Source organism: Lynx canadensis, chromosome X, assembly GCF_007474595.2.
Source record: "Lynx canadensis isolate LIC74 chromosome X, mLynCan4.pri.v2, whole genome shotgun sequence".
Classification (NCBI taxonomy): Eukaryota; Metazoa; Chordata; class Mammalia; order Carnivora; family Felidae; genus Lynx; species Lynx canadensis.
Window position 1 is genome coordinate 94,667,698 of NC_044321.2, and position 19,337 is coordinate 94,687,034.

General features: G+C 49.4%; 1 protein-coding gene across 3 annotated transcripts in view; it reads left to right on the forward strand.

Annotated features, from left to right (window-relative positions):
* Positions 1 to 2,003: 2,003 nt before the first annotated feature.
* IL13RA1 (interleukin 13 receptor subunit alpha 1) overlaps positions 2,004 to 19,337 on the forward strand; it is a 57,508-nt gene continuing 40,174 nt past the window's right edge. For 2 of the 3 annotated variants that reach the window (XM_030304672.1, XM_030304673.1), the window contains exons 1-4: positions 2,004 to 2,193; positions 9,580 to 9,719; positions 15,911 to 16,049; positions 18,253 to 18,373. In XM_030304672.1, the coding sequence (XP_030160532.1) occupies positions 2,106 to 2,193; positions 9,580 to 9,719; positions 15,911 to 16,049; positions 18,253 to 18,373 (488 nt within the window). In that variant the 5' untranslated portion in view covers positions 2,004 to 2,105. The remainder of the gene's footprint in view (positions 2,194 to 9,579; positions 9,720 to 15,910; positions 16,050 to 18,252; positions 18,374 to 19,337) is intronic. The other variant, XM_030304671.1, reaches the window with a different exon arrangement.

The window sequence follows — 19,337 nt, forward strand, 5'->3', positions numbered from 1 at the left end:
TTGCAGGGGGATTTAGAAACAACGGTAATATCTCTCAGTTCTACCAGCTTCGATGGTTTACAGAGTGTTTTCCTAAACATTACGTCGTTCAATAACACAAGGGCTTACTCTGAACCTTGAGCGCAAGACTTAGAATTGCAAGATTCTGTGCAGGCAGGCCTGCCTTCTGGAAGCCTCCTTTGTCTCTTCTCTCCCAGAGGGCGACCCCTTCTTTGTGTCCCACAGTTCCTTGCTTTTGCCTTTACGATAGCCCCCCCTACACCGGTTGCAGCTCTTCGTTGGCAGGGCCTGTTTTTAATTAGTGGCTACCACAGGGCCTGAAAGGCCAGTAAATATTTATGGAACTCGAGGGCCACAAATCTAAGCGTAAGGCCTTTGTTTCAGATACGTTAAAATATCCCCATGACTTCTGGGTAGGGTCTAGACTAGGTGTGTTATCAGCATTGTTATTGCTATGTATTTCTTGCAACAGATCTCAGGTGCATACATTGGCTTAATTCAACCTTGGCTTAATTCAACCAGAATATACACCTAGGTTAGTAGGTCTCATCATCCATCCAGATGCGACCCTTTTGGAGGGTGGTGGTGAGAGAACAATGCCCCTCCCCAGAGATGACCATGCCCCAGTCCCAGGCAACTGTGACTGTGTTACCTTATAAGGCAAAAGTGACTTTGTAGATGTGATTAAATAAAGGATTTTCAGACGGGGAGATTATCAGGGATGATCTGGTAGGTCCAATCTAATCACAAGGGTTTTTATAAATGAAAAAACGAGGCAGGAGGGTCAGAATCAGAGGAGAGGAGACAAGGAAAGCAGTGGCCTGAGTGGTGCAGCAACAAACCAAGGAAACTGGGAAGTCTCTAGAAGCTAAAAACAGAATCTCTCAGGGTGCCCGGGTGGCTCAGTCGTGATCTCTCCATTTGTGCGTTCGAGCCCGCATCCAGCTCTGTGCTGACAGCTCAGAGCCTGGAGCCTGCATCGGATTCTGTGTCTCCCTCTCTCTATGCCCTTCCCCCGCTCAGCTTTGTCGGGGTCTCTCTCTCTCTCTCTCAAAAATAAATAAACATTAAAAAAAAAATTTTAAGCCGGAATCTCTCTCGGAACCCCCAGAAGGAACACAGCTCTGCTCACGCCTTGAGTTTGGCCCGGTGAGACTTCTGACTTCCAGAACGCTAATAAAACTGCTAAGTCACTAAATTTATGGTAATTTGTTACAGCAGCAATAGGAAAGTAACAAGGGTTCCCATTTTCCTCCATCCCCAGCCTCATTGACCTTCATAGTCACCCACTTTCTGTATCCGGTGTGTGTCCTTCGGCCTAAACCGGTAAAAAAGAATTATGTAGAAAGTTGCATGTGCGCTTTTAAAATGCAAGAACTGTACAGAGTATGGCACTGTCCTTCACATGAAAACTTTTGCTCTCCCCCAACCCCGACGCCACGTTATGCGTTACCAGCTTCCCAATACACCTTTCGGCCTATTCACCAAGCACGCCCCTGCGAAGTCCCCGCTGTGCACTTGGAGCCCAGTCCACCGTGGGAGGTGGGGTTGGGATTACTAAACCTGGAGTCAGAGTTTAGGAAACTAGGGCTCAGAGGCCGACGATTGGCAGCCGCGCCTCCCGACTCCCGGGCCGAGGCTGCTTCCCGTAGGTGGCCCTCGTCCCGGCCCCGCCACGACCCAGGCCCCGCACGTCCGCACGGAGCGGCGACGCCAGCCGGGGCTGCCTCCCGCGCGCGGAGGGGGGAGGGCGGGACCGGCGGGCGCCCGGGCCGGGCCGCGACGCGGTCGAGGAAGTTCAGCGCGGCCCGAGCCGAGCCGGGGCTCCGGGGTGGGGGGGACGGTGGGGCGCGGGGCGGCGGCGGGGCCAGGTGCGGCGCGAGGCGCGAGGCGCGGGAGGCGCGGAGGCCCCGGCGCCCCGCCCCCTCCGCCCGCGCCCGCGGCTCGCGGCTCGGGTTACCTGCGGCGGGTGGGCGGGGCGGCCTTTCCGGTCTGCGCCGGCCCCCAGCCTCCAGGGCGGCGGAGCCGGGAAGTGGGAGAGGGAGCGAAGGAGGCGGAGACTGCCCGAGCCCGCAGCCCGGCCGGGCTCCGAGGAGAGGGGCTGCATGGAGCGGCCGGCGCGGCTCTGCGGGCTGTGGGCGCTGCTGCTCTGCGCCGGCGGCGGCGGCGGCGGCGGGGGCGCCGCGCCCACCGGTGAGTGCGGCCGCGGGCCCGGGGCGGCGGTCGAGGGGGCGGCTGGGGTCGCGGCGGACAGGGGTCGAGGGCTGCGGCGAGGGAGGGCGCCGGGGGGTGGGGGGGGGCGGTCCTCACGACGCCCGGCGACCGCAGCCTCCGGCGCCCGGTTTGAGGTTGGGGACCCGGGAGCGACGGGGCGTTCCCGGGTCGCAGGCGGTGGCGGCGGCGGCGGCGGGGCAGGACGACGACTCGTCGCCGTACTTCCCTCGCGCCGTCGGGAAGAGCCCGGCGCCCGGGCGCCGGACGGAAACATGCCCGCGGCGTCGGAGGGCGGCGGGTCAGGACCCGCGAGGTCGTCCGGGAGGGGATGAGGGGCCAGGAAGCCGCGCGGACGGCGACCGAGGCCGGGGCGAGCCGGGGTCGCGCCGGGGCTCCTTGTGAGTGAGGCGGTGGGAGTTGAAGGGAACTCCTGGAGACCCCGGTCCTCGTAGAAAAAAGACGCGAGGGCCCCCGCCTCCTCCGGCGTTCAAGAAATCCGTTGGGAAACCGGGAACAGCATCCGGGTGGATGCCTTTTTGTTTTCTTTACTAACCTTTACGTTTGGAAACGATTGTCGGCTTACAGACGAGTTGCAGAGATACTACAGAGGGGTCGCACGTCGCCCTCACCCCGTGTGGCAACTTTTCGTTAATCGGCCCGGCGGAGTTACACTGTGAAAAGTTGGGGGCTGATGACTTTTTCACGGACAGCTCCTGGCTTGAGCGGCCTCCTGGGCGCGTTGGGTGACCACAGTAGCTCCACATCGGAGAGGTCTTATTACCATATTGACACAAACACCCACCATTTGCTGATTGCATTTCCATCAGTGTGTTGTGCTTTGAAACCCAAGTTGAAACGTTGATTAGGAAATCTTGATGCCCCTTATTGATTCAGTCAACAAAACGTATGCACTCAGCTCCGTGCCAGGGTTCTCGGGGCTGCGGATGCAGCGGTGAGCGAAATAGACCGAGCCAGCCCCTGCCCTGTACAGCTTCTAGGCGCTTGGCAGAGTCAGAGAGGAGGGAAAAGTAACATATCAGGTGTGTGGGACGGCTCTGAGTACAATAAAGAAAAACGAAGCGGAGAAGAGGTTTGCCATTATAAACAGGGTGAAGTGGGAAGGCCTTACTTGAAAAGGTGGCATTTAAAGTGGAGGCCGGAGGCAGGTTGGAAGTTTTCGGTTAATAATTATTCAAGCGTCTGCCTTGTTTAGCACTGAGCCGAGCTCTGTAGGTTAGCGGACAACCGTGGAGTGTAGTTCAGTTGGGAACATCGGATTCCCATATCCTGTGGGGAAATGAAATCCGGAGAAGGCAAGGGACTTATTTAGGGTCACCTGTCTCCTTAGTCTCCTGATGTTCATGGTCCTGCTCCAACACCCTGCCTCCTGCGGCCTCCCACACGCACCTGAAACAACAGCTGGCCTTCTAGGCAATACCGGCAACCCCCACCTTAATCAGTTTTGTCTCAGCAGTTCTTTGGTAACTTGGGTTACTTAGAATACAGAAACTTTTTTCCCATTAGAAATATTGATAAAATTGCGGGGCCTCTGGCTGGGCTCCATCAGTGGAGCATGTGACTCTTGATCTCAGGGTTGTGAGTTCAAGCCCCATGCTGGGTATAGAGATGACTTAAAAAAAAAAAAAGAAATATTGATAAAATTTCAACGAGATACGGTGAAGAAAAAAAGAAGCAGGGGACTTGAGTTTTAGTGGTCCGACATCTCCCACCTGTGGGACTCTGGGTTCATCATTTCCCTTTTCTTGTGTGGCAGTTTTCTCATCTGTAAGTTCTTTTTTTTTTATTTAATTGTTTATTTATTTTGAGAGTGAGACAGAGAGTGCGGGGGAGGGAGGGAGGGAGAGAGAGAGAGAGAGAAAGAAAGAAAAAGAAAGAAAGAGAATCCCAAGCAGGCTCTGTGCTGTTAAGCCAGAGCTCGACACAGGGCTCAATCGCACGAACCATGAGATCGCAGCCTGGGCCAGTATCAAGAGTCAGACGCTCAGGGTGCCTGGGTGGCTCAGTCAGTTAAGCATCTGACTTCGGCTCAGGCCATGATCTCATGGTCCGTGGGTTCGAGCCCCGCATCGGGCTCTGTGCTGGCAGCTCAGAGCCTGCAGCCTGCATTGGATTCTGTGTCTCCCTCTCTCTCTGTCCCACCGCTGCTCACACTCTGTCTCTGTCTCTCTCAAGAATAAATAAACATTAAAACAATTTTTTTTAAAAGAGTTGGACGCTCAACCAACTGAGCCACCCAGGTGCCTCGCCTGTAAGTTCTAAGGGCTCTTCCAGCTCTAATCTTCTGTGTTCATAAAATGATTAGGTTACAAGCTTAATTTAGTCTGCTTCGTCTGACAGTCCACATGGTGGCATGTCTTAATAACAACAACTAGCATTTATATAGTGTTTAATATTCTTTATGCCAGGCAGCGTTCTGAGTCTTCCATTTGTGTTGTTTCATTTAATCTTTACACAAAACCTATCCTATAGGTGCTGCCGTTAGTCCCATTTTGGATATAAGGTAGCTGGGCACAGCGAGGCTAAGAGTCTTGCTCCAAGCCTTGTGGGTGGTAGAGTGGAGCTAGGCGTCCAGTCTGGGCAGCCTGACTCCAGAGGTCATGCCCTGACCCCTGTATTCAGTGCCTCCCTCTGTAGAAGGGAGGGGGAGTCCTTGGCTGGGAGAGGAGCTGGCCACCTCCCAGAGTAGCAGGTAGGATTGGTTGGGACCCATGAACAGATGGACAGGTCATTTGTTTTGAAGTGATTGATCGTATATTGGAGACTCGCTTTCTAATTGCCAGACCGTGTGGCCCAAATAATAAGCACTGTCGGCGTTCAGAAGAGGGGAAGCTGTGAGGACTGGTAGTTGTGGGGAAGAGGTAAAACTTGAGCTAGACCTTCAGGATGGGTGGAATTTGAGTGGGTGGAGAAGTTCTTCCCAGTCAGGGCAGAATAGCCAGAGTGGAGACCCAGAAATGAGGGTGAGACGGTGCTCCCTTGTGGGCAGCAAGCAGCCCGGCTTGGCAGGAGGGTGTGTTGGCAAAGTCAGTCCAGGCAGAAGAGTTTCATTTGCCCGTGAAGGCCTGGAGTGGGGCACAGCGTGAGGGAAATGACACCAGAGGAGAAGCAAGCAGGGAGACTTGACCGGGTGACAGGACTCGCTGGAGCGTAAAGCTGTGCAGGACTCTAGGGTTGAAGTTGTCCACCAGAAAGATGTGTTGTGGGGGCGCCCGTGTGGTTCAGTCGGTTAAGCGTCTGACTCTTGATTTCGGCTCAGGTCATGATCTCACGGTTTGCAAGTTCGAGCCCCGTGTCGGGCTCTGTGCTGACAGCACGAAGCCTGCTCGGGATTTGCTCTCTCCTTCTCTCTGCTCCTCCCCTGCTCATGCGCTCTCTCTCTCTCTGTCTCTCTCTCTCAAAATAAAGAAATAAGATTTAAACAAAAAGAAAGAAAGAAAGATGCGTGGTGAATGCCTCCTGTCCAGGGCCATGACTTACTGGTGTCAGCCTGTCTCGCAGGCCCAGAAGAGCACATTGGTATGATTGGGATGATTAAAAGAGATGTTGCAAGAGAAAATGGACAGACGTTGATGACTGAGTAGATGTAAGGGAAGGAGGCGGTGACTCATATATGACTGTTGTGATTTCCTTAACTTTTCCCGAAATATGCAGGCCTCTGCCATCTCCTGTGATTGAATAGGAGAGAGCAAAAACTATTATCTAAGCAACATGCCCTATTAGAGCATTGACCGTCTCGGTTTCTAAGTAGAATGGAATCTTGTGCGAGGTGACCGTACAGACTCTCTTGAGGGTTGAAGTTTAGTTGGGGGTAGCTACTTGAGTCCCTCCTTCCCATTCCCCTTTCTGAAGCCAGTGATCAACCTCTGAGGAACGGTTGGAATTAAATGCCCGTTCTGTCTTACAGGCGGTGGGCACGTATCCCTTTCACAGACAGCCAAAGCAACTATTTTTTTTTTAAGTTTAATCATTTTTGAAAGAGAGAGACAGAGTGTGCGCAGGGGAGGGGCAGAGAGAGAGAGGGAGACACGGCATCTGAAGCAGGCTCCAGGCTCTGAGCTGTCAGCACAGAGCCTGACGCGGGGCTCCAACTCATGAACCACGAGATCATGACCTGAGCCGAAGTGAGATGCTTAACCGGGTGAGCCATCCAGGCGCCCCCCAAAGCCGCTATTTTATTTTATTTTATTTTATTTTATTTTATTTTATTTTATTTTATTTTATTTTATTTATTTTAGAGAGAGAGGGAGAGCATGAGTGGGGGGAAAGGGCCACAGGGAAGGAGAATGAATCTTAAGCAGGCTCCACGCTCATTGCGGAGCCCGCGGGGCTCGATCCCACGACCCCGGGATCATGACCTGAGCTGAAATCAAGAGTCGGACACTTAACCAACTGAGCCACCCAGGCGCCCCCCAAATCACCTGTTTAGAACGGTTTTGTTTCTTCAAAAAGAGAGCAAGTAGATTGCTAACGTTTATATAGCACTTGCTCTGTGCCAGCCTCCGTTCTGAGCATTTTATCTGTAGTAACTCATTTCATCCTCAAAATTGCCCTTTTGTGATAGGTCATTCTTGATCATCCTCATGCTATAGGTGAGAAACCTGGAGCACAGAGAGGTTAAGGAACTTGCCAGCCAGTCTGTAGCAGAGCTGGGATGGGAACTCAGGCAGTCTGGCTCCAGAGTCCATGCTCATAATCCTACGCTGTACTGAAATTATATCATGTCTTACGTATGAGGAGCTATTAGAGATCTGTACGAGAAGTACAGTCACCAGTTATTTACGTACATATCTCCGTGTGTTATACCTACGTACACATGTATCCATATATATTTAAATGTTTGGAGATTGTATTTTAAGTTTCAGGATGACTGAGAGTGTGTGTGTGTGTGTGTGTGTGTGTGTGTGTGTGTGTGTGTGTATTTTTAAAGTATAGGAAGTGGAAAAACCTCAAGAGAAATGGAAGGAACCATTAGGGAGAAAAAAAAGGGATGGCAGATAGCCACAAGTAGCCTAAAATGCAAACCAATTAGAAGATTTGACTAAAGGACACTTAACAGATGGGGGGAAAAATAAACCCATCTGAGAGATTGGAAATAGTGCAAGCTATTGTTCTATTAAAATACTGAGGTTAAGAAACAGATTTTTTTTAAAGTTTATTGATTTATTTCGAGAGAGACAGCAGGAGTGGGGTAGAGGCAGAGAGAGAGGGAGACAGAGAATCCCCAGCAGGGTCCGTGCTGCCAGTGCAGAGCCTGATGCGGGGCTCGAACCCACGAAACCACAAGATCATGACCTGACCCAAAACCAAGAGTCGGGCGCTTAACCAACTGAGCCACCCAGGCACCCCCAAAAATAGATTCTAAAAGGTCTTAAATTGCCTTGAAAATTGAGGTGTGATTTATTACATTACCATAAATAGGTAATATTTTTAATTATCGGGGCTTTAATGTTTGCGTGGGAGTAGGAAGGTAGAGCGTCAGGAAGTTTGCTGCCGGGTGTTTCTGGAAAGTGCGGAATATGGCAGATAAGCCTAGAGTAGATCATAGTCTTCGGGAGGAATGAAGTTCTTATTAGAGGCTCTAGAGCTGACAAATGATTTGTCTTCACGGGTGCTGATGTGGCGTTAGAAAGGCCAAAATGAAACCGCTGTATTCGCCCGTAGTTGCTTAGAATCCTGACGCCAGCACTGTTGCCTGAGCCGTCGATGCTTCCGGACGCTAGCTGGGTTTTAACTCAGCGCAGTGGGAATTTTCTGCCTCCGCTGGTCCTGCCGCGGGCTGCGCGTCCCCACACTTGGGCCTTTTGGTCACCCTTGCGGGAAACACTGATGGTAGAAGAGTCGGGAAAGGGAATGAATATCCAGAGTCCAGAGCCTTTGGGGAAATGCCAGCTACGTAGTGCCTGTGGGGCTGATGTTTGGGGACCAAAGGAATCTTTTGTTCAGTTGAAGAGGAAGGTAACGGCATAAAGTATTTACGGATTATGTAAGAGGCCCAGTGCACTCCAGTGTGTTGGCATAGAGTATAAAATAGAGCTCTGTGGATTGGTAAATTAAAGACAACGGTATCCCGTAAGCAATCAATAAGGACTGAGTTTGCAACTTGGGGCAATTTGGGAGGATTTATTTATTTATTTGTTTTATTATTTTTTAAAGGTTTATTTTATTTTGTGTGTGTGAGAGAAAGAACGCACGCGAGTGCAAGTGGGGAAGGGGCAGAGAGAGAGAGGGAGAGAGAGAGAATCCCACGCAGACTCTTCACCACCAGTGCGGAGCAGAGCCCGATGCAGGGCTCGAACCCACGAACCGGGAGATCATGACCTGAGCTGAAGCTAGACACTTAACTGACTGAGCCATCCACACACCCCGGGATTGTTTTTTATTTAATGAGTTTAATGAACTTTATTTTGGAATAATTTTCAATTTCTAGAAAAGTGGCGAAGGTAGAAGAGAGGTTCTGTCATCCGGTTCCCGGGGGGTGATTTTGGTAGTCCCGGTCTCAGAAGCTCTCGGCAAAGTTTGAAATGGTGTTTCCTTTCCCCCACTCTGTGTCTTTCCCTGTTTTTGGCAGAAGCTTTAAAACTCTTTTCCCTGGTGATAGAGCCGGGTCCAAAACGATAGAGTCACTAAGTATTTGGTGGAGGCAGTGGTGGGTTTTCTCCAAATGAAACACATTTTTAAGACACTGGTTCAGTTTCCCTCTCTTCTTCCCTCTTCAGATTAGTCAGAGCTACAGTCCCAGCTGTTTAGTGTCAGACCTCAGAGGAATGACAGGCACTGTTAAATCTTTCTCAGTACTTCTTTGGAAAAGTTATAAAAACAGTTCCCGGGTCACGTTAGCAAGCACGATTAAAGACACGCTGCTGAGACCCACCCGCGGAGCTGCCGAGATTGACGTGTCTGCACTGAGTGAGCTGTAGATCCCGAGCAGAGGGAGCCCCGAATTCCTGCGGGAGGAAAACAGCAATTTCAGGCTGCACTCTTCCCTGTGTCCACACTAAAGCAAGTAGTTAAGAACGTGGCCCCGGAGCCACACTTCCTGGGTTGTATCCCAGCTCTGCCATTGACGAGCTAGGGGACATGGGGCAAGTGACTCAGTGTCCTTGACCTCGGTCACTTCATCTTCAAGATGAGGCTCCTCGTCCCTGTCTCGTAAGGTGGTCGTGAGGATTCGGTGCATTAGTATGTGGAGAGGACTTAGAACGGTGCCTGGCTCGATACCCGGGAGCTGTTGTTCTCTCAGTCATCCTATTCTTGGCCTCTAGGACTTGGAGGAATGGATCAAATGACCCACTAAAAACCCTGGCCAGTGCTGATAGATGTACTCCTTGTGCTTCATTTGAACAGAAACTCAGCCGCCTGTGACAAATTTGAGCGTTTCTGTTGAAAACCTCTGCACGGTCATCTGGACATGGGACCCTCCTGAGGGAGCCAGCCCGAATTGCACCTTACGGTATTTTAGTCATTTTGACAACAAACAGGATAAGGTAAGTTTTCTGGAAGGTATTGCATTGATGAGGCAAAGTGAACACTTTGAACCGGAGCCAAGAATAAACTGAATTCTAACCTCACTTCGAAGTGGGAATTTTGTCTTGGGTTGCGTCTAAATTTTACCTGGGAAAATGACTGTTGAAAAAAATCGAGCGTTTGAACATTTGAAAATGTTGGCTCATTATTTGATAATGAAATGCAGTGAGATACTCTGTTGGGAAATACTAGGTATCTTTATCTACTGGGCTCTCAACAAATCATGGCGTTAGCATTTCTTCCTGTGTTCCTGCCTGCATGTATATAACGCTTCCAGTTTCTCAGGGAGTTTTCCCATTTACCGTCTTGCTAATGACACGCACGCAGGTATGTAAGAACTATGTGACACGAAAGTAATTGGCCATATGGAGAGTGAAAAACTAAGACATCAGTGGCAGATAGGGTTGGCTAGGTTTCCCGATGCCTGAGGAAAAATGAGGGGAACTTTCAGCCTTTCCAGTCAGATGTAGTCAACTGATATAAGTGAATTTTTGTTAACAAGATTGGATAATTTTCAGATTCTTTACGGTAGTCTTGTCCAGTGGAATTTTCTCTTGGGCCCTATCGTCTTGTAGCCCCTTCTAACTGACAGATTCTTCAAAGCATCAGATCAGCTGTTCAAAACTATTTTGTATCTTTATACCTTCTTTCAGTGAGGGGAGAGGTCAGGGGTGGTTGGGGTTGAATTTGTCAGGGACTATGAGAAGGCTGAAGGGGAGAAGTTGTTACTAGTGACGGTGCTCTGGATCAGCGAACCGTGGAATCATCATGTTCATGCAGCCTGGCAGCAGGGGGAGTCAGGAGAACTAGGCTCTAGTTGGTGGCCACTCAGCGATCCCTGTGGCCTGGGGTAAGTTCTTGAACCTCTCTGAGCCTTAGTTTCCTGCTGTGTAAAGTGTGGCTCTACTCTCTTCTCTGGCTTTCTGGGACGTGGAAAATCATGTATGTGAAAGCTTAATAAAGCAAGGATGAAACAGGCTCTTCCTCTTGAGGGAAACTTACTAATCTGCCTTTCTTCCCCCTTTTCTGCTGGGGTGTTAATTACGGGTTAGGTGTTCGTTGATAGAGAACGGAGGCTACTCAGGGTATTTGCTTTTTTTTTTTTTCTTTTTTTTTAGAGAGAGAGAAAAGTCTTTAAGCAGGCTCCATGCCTAGCGTGGAGCCTGACGTGGGGCTCTACCTCAAGACCGTGAGATCGTGACCCTGAGATCATGACCGGAGCCGAAATCCAGAATCGGACGCTTAACCGACTGAGCCACCCAGGCACCCCAGAAATATTTGCATTTTAAGAGGTCCTCTGGGTGGCTCAGTCGGATGAACGTCCCACTCTTGATTTCAGCTCAGGTCATGTTCCCAGGGTCATGGGCTCGAGCCCCAGGACGGACTCCATGCTGAGCATGGAGCCTGACTAGGATTCTCTCCGTCTGTCCCTCTGTCCCTCTCCCCCACTTACACACACACTCTAACATTAAAAAAAAAGAGGTCCTCTAGACCCGAATAGACATTTTTTCCAAAGAAGACATCCAGATGGCCAACAGACACATGAAAAGATGCTCAACATCACTCATCGTCAGGGAATGCAAATCAAAACCACAGTTAGATCTGTTGCTTCATACTTGTCAGGATGGCTAGTATCAAAAGGACAAGAAATATCTGGGTGCCTGGCTGGCTCAGTCAGTAGAGCATGCGACTCTTGATCTCAGGGTTCTAAGTTTGAGCCCCACATTGGGTGTAGCGCTTACTTAAAGACAAAATCTTAAAAAAAAAAAAAAAAAAAAAAAAGGACCAGAAATATCAAGTGTTGGTGACGATGTGGAGAGAAGGGAACCCTCCTGCACTGTTGGTGGGACTGTAAGCTCTGGAAAACAATATGGAGGTTCCTCAAGAAATTAAAAATAGAACTGCCCTACGGTCCAGCAGTTCCACTTCTGGGTATTCACCTGAAGAAAATGGAGACACTAATTCAAAAAGATACATGCACCCCTACGTTTATTGCAGCTTTACTCACAATGGTCACGGTAGGGAAGATGAAGTGATGAAGAAGATGCGGTATATTTATACAGCGTCATGTGACTCGGCCATAAAACAGAACGAAATGTTGCCGTCTGTGACAACGCCGATGGACCAAAGACAAATACCCTGTGATTTCACTCATGTGGACTCGAAGAAAACCAAACGAACACACAAAACAAGACAGAAACCGATTCACAGGCGCAGAGGACAAGCTGATGGTTGCAGGGGACGAATGGGCAAAGTAGGGGTAGGGGATTAAGCCGTACAAGCTTTCAGTTATAAAATAAATAAGCCATGACGGCAAAGACCACAGCATAGGGAAGACAGCCAACAATATTCTAAGAAGTTTGTGCGGTGACAGATGGTGACCAGACCTACCGTCAGGGGGACCGCTGAGTAAGGGACATAAATGTCGCATCCCTGTTTTGCGCACCCGAAACTAGTATGTCAACTATACTTCAATGAAAAAAAAGAAAAAAAAAAAAAAAGCAAGCCGACAAAAAGGAGATGCCCTCAATGCAGAAGTTGAGCTCAGGAGTTGAGTTCCCCTTCCGCTCTGTCGGCTTCCTCTTGTTCCTAAGGAGGGGCCATCAGGCATTTGGATTCTTAGGGGCAACTCTCAGTACTTCAGGCCCTGCGAAATCACAGAAGAGACCTTATTGAAGGGCTTCGCCTAAGTATCGCGTTGAAACCGAGGGGGAGGTCACCTTGTCTTCCAACAGGTCCACGTTCATTAGCCAGCCAAGCACACTCGAGGGTCGGTCGCGTAGACACGGTGGTATCGTAGCCTGGAAACGGGGCCGACTCCACAGGAGAGATACAGAAACTGAGACTTGAAAGCGACCGTAAGAGGCAGTGGAATCAGAGAGGATTGGGTTTGACGGTGTGTCTCTTCCCCTGTCAAGGCGTGTGACCCTGGGCAGGTCACTTAACCTCCCCGAGCCTTCATTTCCTTGTTTGTAAAATGCCGGGGTGGGACCCACCCGACGTCAGCGGCGCGTGCATTGGAGGAGAGGATGTTCGCAATGCACCTGGCCCCGAGCTCATGTTCCATAATCGTCCCTTTTTCTTTTCTTTTTCTTGTTACGTCGAATCACATGAAATTGTTGCTTTTATAGGTCATATGGTTCAACCTAACATCACCCTCCATTTTGCCCCTGGGGAGACCAGATGGAAACCATGAAGAGTGACCTCTGCCTGAGGCCTGCTCATTTATATTCCAGCCACCTGACCTCTGACCGTTGGTGCTGTCAGTGCCACAGTTGTGAGAAACACGGATTATCTCTTCTAATCAATGATGGGAGATATCCCATGTGACCTTTTGAAGTTTTTCAGTCCTGAGGCTGAGAACGAGTGGCAGGAGCGGTTTCCCTTTCCCCTTCCCATCCTTTGGACAAAGCATTAAGATGATCAGATTGTCTGGTATACGCTTTGAAGCAGATCGCAGTAGTGGCTTTAGGATAGTTTGTACATGTTAGGGGGGCTTGTGAGACCGTCTAGAGGTCTTACGTTGCTAAATGAGATAAACCCTTGAGGTCACTTTCAGTCTTTAGATTGGAGGGCCATGAACACAAGAGACAGGGATTCATATACGATTTTTGTTTTTTTAAATACAAGATGAGTTTTAAGTGGCTGCCCTCCACCATTGTTGTAGCAATATCTCCTAGTTTCCCAGTCTAGTGAGTTGAAGAAGGATCTGGCATCAGGTTTTGTTTTTGTTTTTTTGGCTGGTTGTTGTTAAAAGAACGTTGATTTATGTGCTTTGGCATCAGATTAGGTATCTTTCATCACCAAGAGATAGGCAAGTCTCACTAGGTGAATAAATTAAAGAGCTGTTGTGCCATCCAGGCATCCAGAGAGGCAAAAGCCGAGGCCGACGCGCTTTTCCTACTGAGAAAGGAATCTGGAATTGGGAAAGGTGTGATCCGGCCAAATGAACGTTGGTCCTGAGGGGGAGGGATCATTTCAGGACTCTGGCCTTGGATTTTGATAAATTTTCAAAGGAGCCCAGATTCCCTGAGGGGTGGAGCCTCGTGTCATACAGCAGCTACCCGTGGAATGAGTCACCGCAGCCAGCCAAAAGTCACGTGGGAGCCATCGCACGTACCTCATCAAGATCTGCTGGAAGGGGTTTAGTTCCTTGTCTGATAAAGGTGTGCTGGACTTGGCGGTCGTTGACAGTTGGGGTTTCTACTTCTTTCGTGCCAATTGCATATTAACTTACCTTGAGCTACATGGGACTGGTGCTTGGTGAGACTGGGAGGTGGGTGACATTTGCATCCCGGGGCCTTCGCGCCTCCCTGCCCACGGTCCTGGGGCTGGTCTCCGCTTCCACGGGCTGAGAGCCCTCACCTCCTCGGCACGCAGGCCTCTCTCGAGGGCCGATTCCTTCCTTTGCCGTGAGAGCTCTCTCGGGGGAAAAAAAAAAATTCCAGAAAGCTTTGTGCTGGCATAACCGACGTGTTCCATCCCTGTAGGCAGCACCGCCATAGAAAGCCAAATGGTGAGTCGGTTTCTTGTGAAGGATCAGAAATGAGTTGTGAAAATGTATTTGGCTAAGAGCGGCTGGAGGTCCCACTGCAGAAAGGCAGAGCTTTGCCGGTGGCACAGAATTAGTGTCCGTGGAGCTAGATCCCCCCCAGAACCTTCTGCCGGCCAGAAGGTTGCTCACACACCTTTCTTTTTCTTTGTTTCCTCAGGGCTGACCAGGTAAGTCCCTTTTCAGAGTGCTGTTGTGCCTGGGCCTAAAGCTCTTCAGTCTCTGATGTGATGTTTTTCCTGTCTTTGCTGCTGTGATTCATTAAGTGTTGATGTACTAGCTCCCTTAATGTCTTGCTTTCGGGGGTATCTCACAGTTGTCCTTACACTCAGCTGGCAGCCGGCCTCTGAAATGGCAGAGCAGCTCTTTAGGATGGCAGACAGAGGCAGCCGTGACAAAGTTTTCACTTCAGGGCCGGCAGCACGTATATGAAAGGAAGTGCTATCTCCAACTTGAGTCAGAAACTATTGCAAAACAGGAAGCTCCTTGGAGCCCTGATTAAAAGCAGCTTCAGAATTATTCCAGCTCTGTCAGTTTGGGAAATGTTAATTTCCTAAAGAGCCCTCTAATCTCCTCATTCTAAATCATAACCACCAGATTTGTGATTTACATCTGTATGCTGTCAGGAATGGCCATCTACTCTTCAGAATAAGGGTGTGGTTCTCTGAACAACCCTTGACATTTCTGTGCGTGTGTGAGGTAGTCACAATGGTCAGACATGGGGCACCGGGGTGGCTCAGTCGGTTAAACGTCCGACTTCGGCTCAGGTCATGATCTCGCGGTCTGTGGGTTCGTGCTCCGTGTCTGGCTCTGTGCTGACCGCTCGGAGCCTGGAGCCTGTTTCGGATTCTGTGTCTCCCTCTCTCTCTGCCCCTCCCCCACTCACGCTCTGTCTCTGTCTCTGCCTCTCTCTCAAAAATAAATAAGATTTTTTAAAAATGGCCAAACCGTGCAGGAAGATGTTTAATAAAAAGTCTCTCTGTGGTCCCCAGGCCCTCCTTTACTTCCTGCCCTCAGAGGTGACCAGGGTCACTGGATTCTTAAAGCAGTTTTTCACCTTGATCTTGATCATGATACTGCATCTGGTTAGGAATGGAATATTGATCGTCTTACCGTGTTTCCTTTAAAGTTGCTTTTAGACAGTTGATGTGTTAGCATAGTAGGTTTATAGGTAAATGTCATAATGTTTGTACATTTAAAATGTAGGAAATTGTCTTTTGTCTGTACTGGGGTTTCTCAGCCGTGGCACTGCTGAGATTTGGTGCGGGATAATTCTTTGTCGTAAGGGGAGGGAAGGCTGTCTTGTGCCTTGTACCATGTTGAGCAGCATCCTTGGCCGCTGCCTACTAGACGCCACTGGCAGCCCCCTCCTACGTTCCGGTGACCAAAAATATTCTTAGACTTTATCAAAAGTCCCCCGGGGGGGGGGGGGCGGGGGGGGGGAAGCAAAATCACCCCAGGTTGAGAGTCACTGTTTTATGCCATCCGATAACTTTCCATTTTTTTTTTTACACATTTGAACATGCCAGTGTTTTATTAGCTGAGTGTATTTCTGTGTATTTGCTACAGTAATGCCTTTTTAAAACTTCCTAACCTTAGAAAATTGCTCCTGAAACCCATCGTTCAAAAGAAGTGCCCCTGAACGAGAGGATTTGTCTGCAAGTGGGATCCCAGTGTAGCACCAATGAAAGTGACAATCCTAGCATTTTGGTGGAAAAATGCACCCCGCCCCCTGAAGGTAACAGCTGAAAGCACTGTTTGTTGGTATTTAGAGCATAAATCCAAATTATCCATATGCTCATGTTCGGTGTTCATTAATTCATTCAATTTTCAGATACTTGCTGAGTCTGATAAGCTCCAGGCATTGTACTAGGTGCTGACAACACAATGATAAATATGAGGATGTCCCTGCTTTCGAAGTGCTCACAACTTGAGTAAATGCCTAGTAGTTACACAGCACTTAATAATTTGGAATACGGGTATGTCTGGGTGGCTCAGTCAGTTCAGCGTCTGGCTTCGGCTCAGGCCACGATCTCATGGTTCGTGAGTTCGAGCCCTGCATTGGGCTCGTTGCTGTCAGCGCAGAGCTCACTTTGGATCCTCTGTCCCCCTCTCTCTCTGCCCCTCCCACCCCTCTCAAAAATAAGTAATTTGGAATGTGATATACACACATATACACCCTTCCCCTAAATTAAGCCTCATAAGCTTGTTGTGTTTTTTTTTTAATTTTTTTTTTTTTGGTAGGGAGAGCGAGCCTGCAAGTAGGCGAGGAACAGAGGGAGAGGGAGAGAGAGAATCTTAAGCAGGTTCCATGCCCAGCGTGGAGACTGAAGCGGGGCTCAGTCTCACAACCGTGAGATCATGACCTGGGCTGAAATCGAGTCACATGCTTAACTGACTGCGTCACCCAGGAGCCCCAGCTTGTCTTGTGATGTGAGCAAGTTACCCGGACCCATTCCATGAGGAAGAGGGGAACTGAGTGAGTTGCCCTAGGTCTTTAGATTACAGGTCCAGTACCTTAAAAAAGCCAAAATACTGTCTTCCTCTTTAGAAAGATTAGCTTGATAAACGGGACATATTTGGGGAAAGGTGTTAGAAAAGGAAAAGGGGCCCGTGGGCCCTGCTCCAGTTCAAGACCAGCCCTGGGCACAGCTGTCACGTAGTCAGGTCGGTCATTGGCCCCCAGTTCCCTTCCCGCCCATCACCCAGATTCTTCTGGCTCTTGGCTCGCACGGAGGGAGGGGTGTATACTGATTAAGAGCAGGGCTGCCAGAGAGCAGATGTTCAAGCTGAAGTCTCAGCTCTGCCAACCAGTAGCCGTGTGACCTTCAGCAGGTCACTTAGCCCCTCCCGCCTTCACTTTCCTCATCTGTAAAATGGGGATGATGACAGTACTTCCTGCCAGGACCGTTGAAAAGCTGATGTAAGTCACTCGAGGTGAGGTAGTTAGAATAGGGCCTGGCAAGAGCAAATCCTGTGTACGTACTATCTATTAATGTCATGTTGCCCCTTGTTTGGAAGGTTCCCTCTCCCACCACCAGACCTTAGCGCTATGTGGCCTGGTCTCCAGACCATCCTCTCTGCCTGCCTTGCACCGATCAAAAGTATATGAAGTCGTCTTTGTAAAAGGATAAAATTCAGTACTGCCATGAGGCTGGGAACATGGTTTAAAACAACTTAGCTCCCTTTTTCTCATTTCTTTGGGAGTTTAAGGAATAATCTGAAAAAGCCTACATCGTATTGTGCCAGTAAAACAGTTGATGACGGCTCAGTCCAGTACCCCTTCAAGAATCCTGAGGGATAGCAAGTTTGCATTTTAAACAGAGGCATTTAACTTGGTGACATGATGCCCTAACTCCAAAGGCTTTATACAGGTCGAGATTTCAGATGATAAAGACGATAGGGCTCGTGGGCTCGTAAAGTCATAATCCACAGCAAACAACTACCAAGAGTGATGTTATGCTTAACTTTTCCCCGAGTTGCTTCAGGAGGAACGCTTGTTTAGTCTTTAAAACAAGATGTGTTAGTAGGGGTCAAAAGACAGGAAGGTGAATGGTGACTCAGTAGACTTGTTTTCTTGAAAGACAGGTAGGTATATATGGGTCGTTTGTATTTTCACTTTCATTTAGGAATTCCGTACTCACTTCCTACGATTGAAATACTATTTGACCTTTAGACTCTCTCTCCAGTTAGGGCTACAAAGTTAGGGTCCCACAGGGATGGTAAAGCTATTTCCTCGGTATCTGGAGGTGAGAGAGAGAGTTTTGAACGAGTCAGATTTGGGGTTTCTCCATCCTGGGTGCCTTGTAGGTACAATGGCATGAGAGATTAGGGATTGGCTTTCTGGGAAGACACTCTCACCGTCCCCCATGCCCCAGAGGGATTGGCAGGTTTGCCTGGCAGGGAAAGAAGGAGCCTAAACCCTTGGCTGGATATTTCAGGTGATCCTGAGTCTGCTGTGACTGAGCTCCAATGCGTTTGGCACAACCTGAGCTACATGAAGTGTACTTGGCTCCCTGGAAGGAACACAAGTCCCGACACCAACTATACTCTCTACTACTGGTGAGTGTGCGCAAGAGACTTGCGGGGGAAGAATGGATTGCTTTTGTTTGGCGAGCACTGGGCTCTAACCTAATTAAAAACCGAAACCGAGGGGCGCCTGGGTGGCTCAGTCGGTCGAGCGTCCGACTCTTGATCTCGGCCCACATCACGATCTCACGGTTCGTGAGTTCGAGCCCCACGTCGGGCTCTGTGCTGACAACACACAGTCTGCTTGGGATTCTCTCTCTCTCTCTCTCTCTCTCTCTCTGTATCCGTCTCTCTCTCTCTGCATCCCTCTCTTGACCCTCCCCCATTTGTACTCTGTCTCTCCCAAAATAAATACATAAACATTTAAAACAAACAAAAAACCAAAACTGAAAAAGAACAACCTGTTTTTTTGGCTTTATTTATCATTGTTTTTAATTGAGGTATAATTAACATACAATGTTCTATTAGCTTCAGGTGTACAACACAGTGATTCAACAATCACATCTTCTTTTTAAAAAAATTTTTTTTTTTAATTTTTTTTTTTCAATGTTTACTTATTTTGGGACAGAGAGAGACAGAGCATGAACGGGGGAGGGGCAGAGAGAGAGGGAGACACAGAATCGGAAACAGGCTCCAGGCTCCGAGCCATCAGCCCAGAGCCCGACGCGGGGCTCGAACTCACGGACCGCGAGATCGTGACCTGGCTGAAGTCGGACGCTTAACCGACTGCGCCACCCAGGCGCCCCCAAAAAATTTTTTTTTAAAGGTTTATTTATTTTTGAGACAGAGAGAGATAGAACATGAACGGGGGAGGGGCAGAGAGAGAGGGAGACACAGAATCCGAAGCAGGCTCCAGGCTCCGAGCTGTCAGCACGGAGCCCGACGCGGGGCTCGAACTCGCGGACCGTGAGATCACGACCTGAGCCGAAGTCGGCCGCTTAACCGACTGAGCCACCCAGGCGCCCCAACAATCACATCTTCTTTATCGCTATTCTTT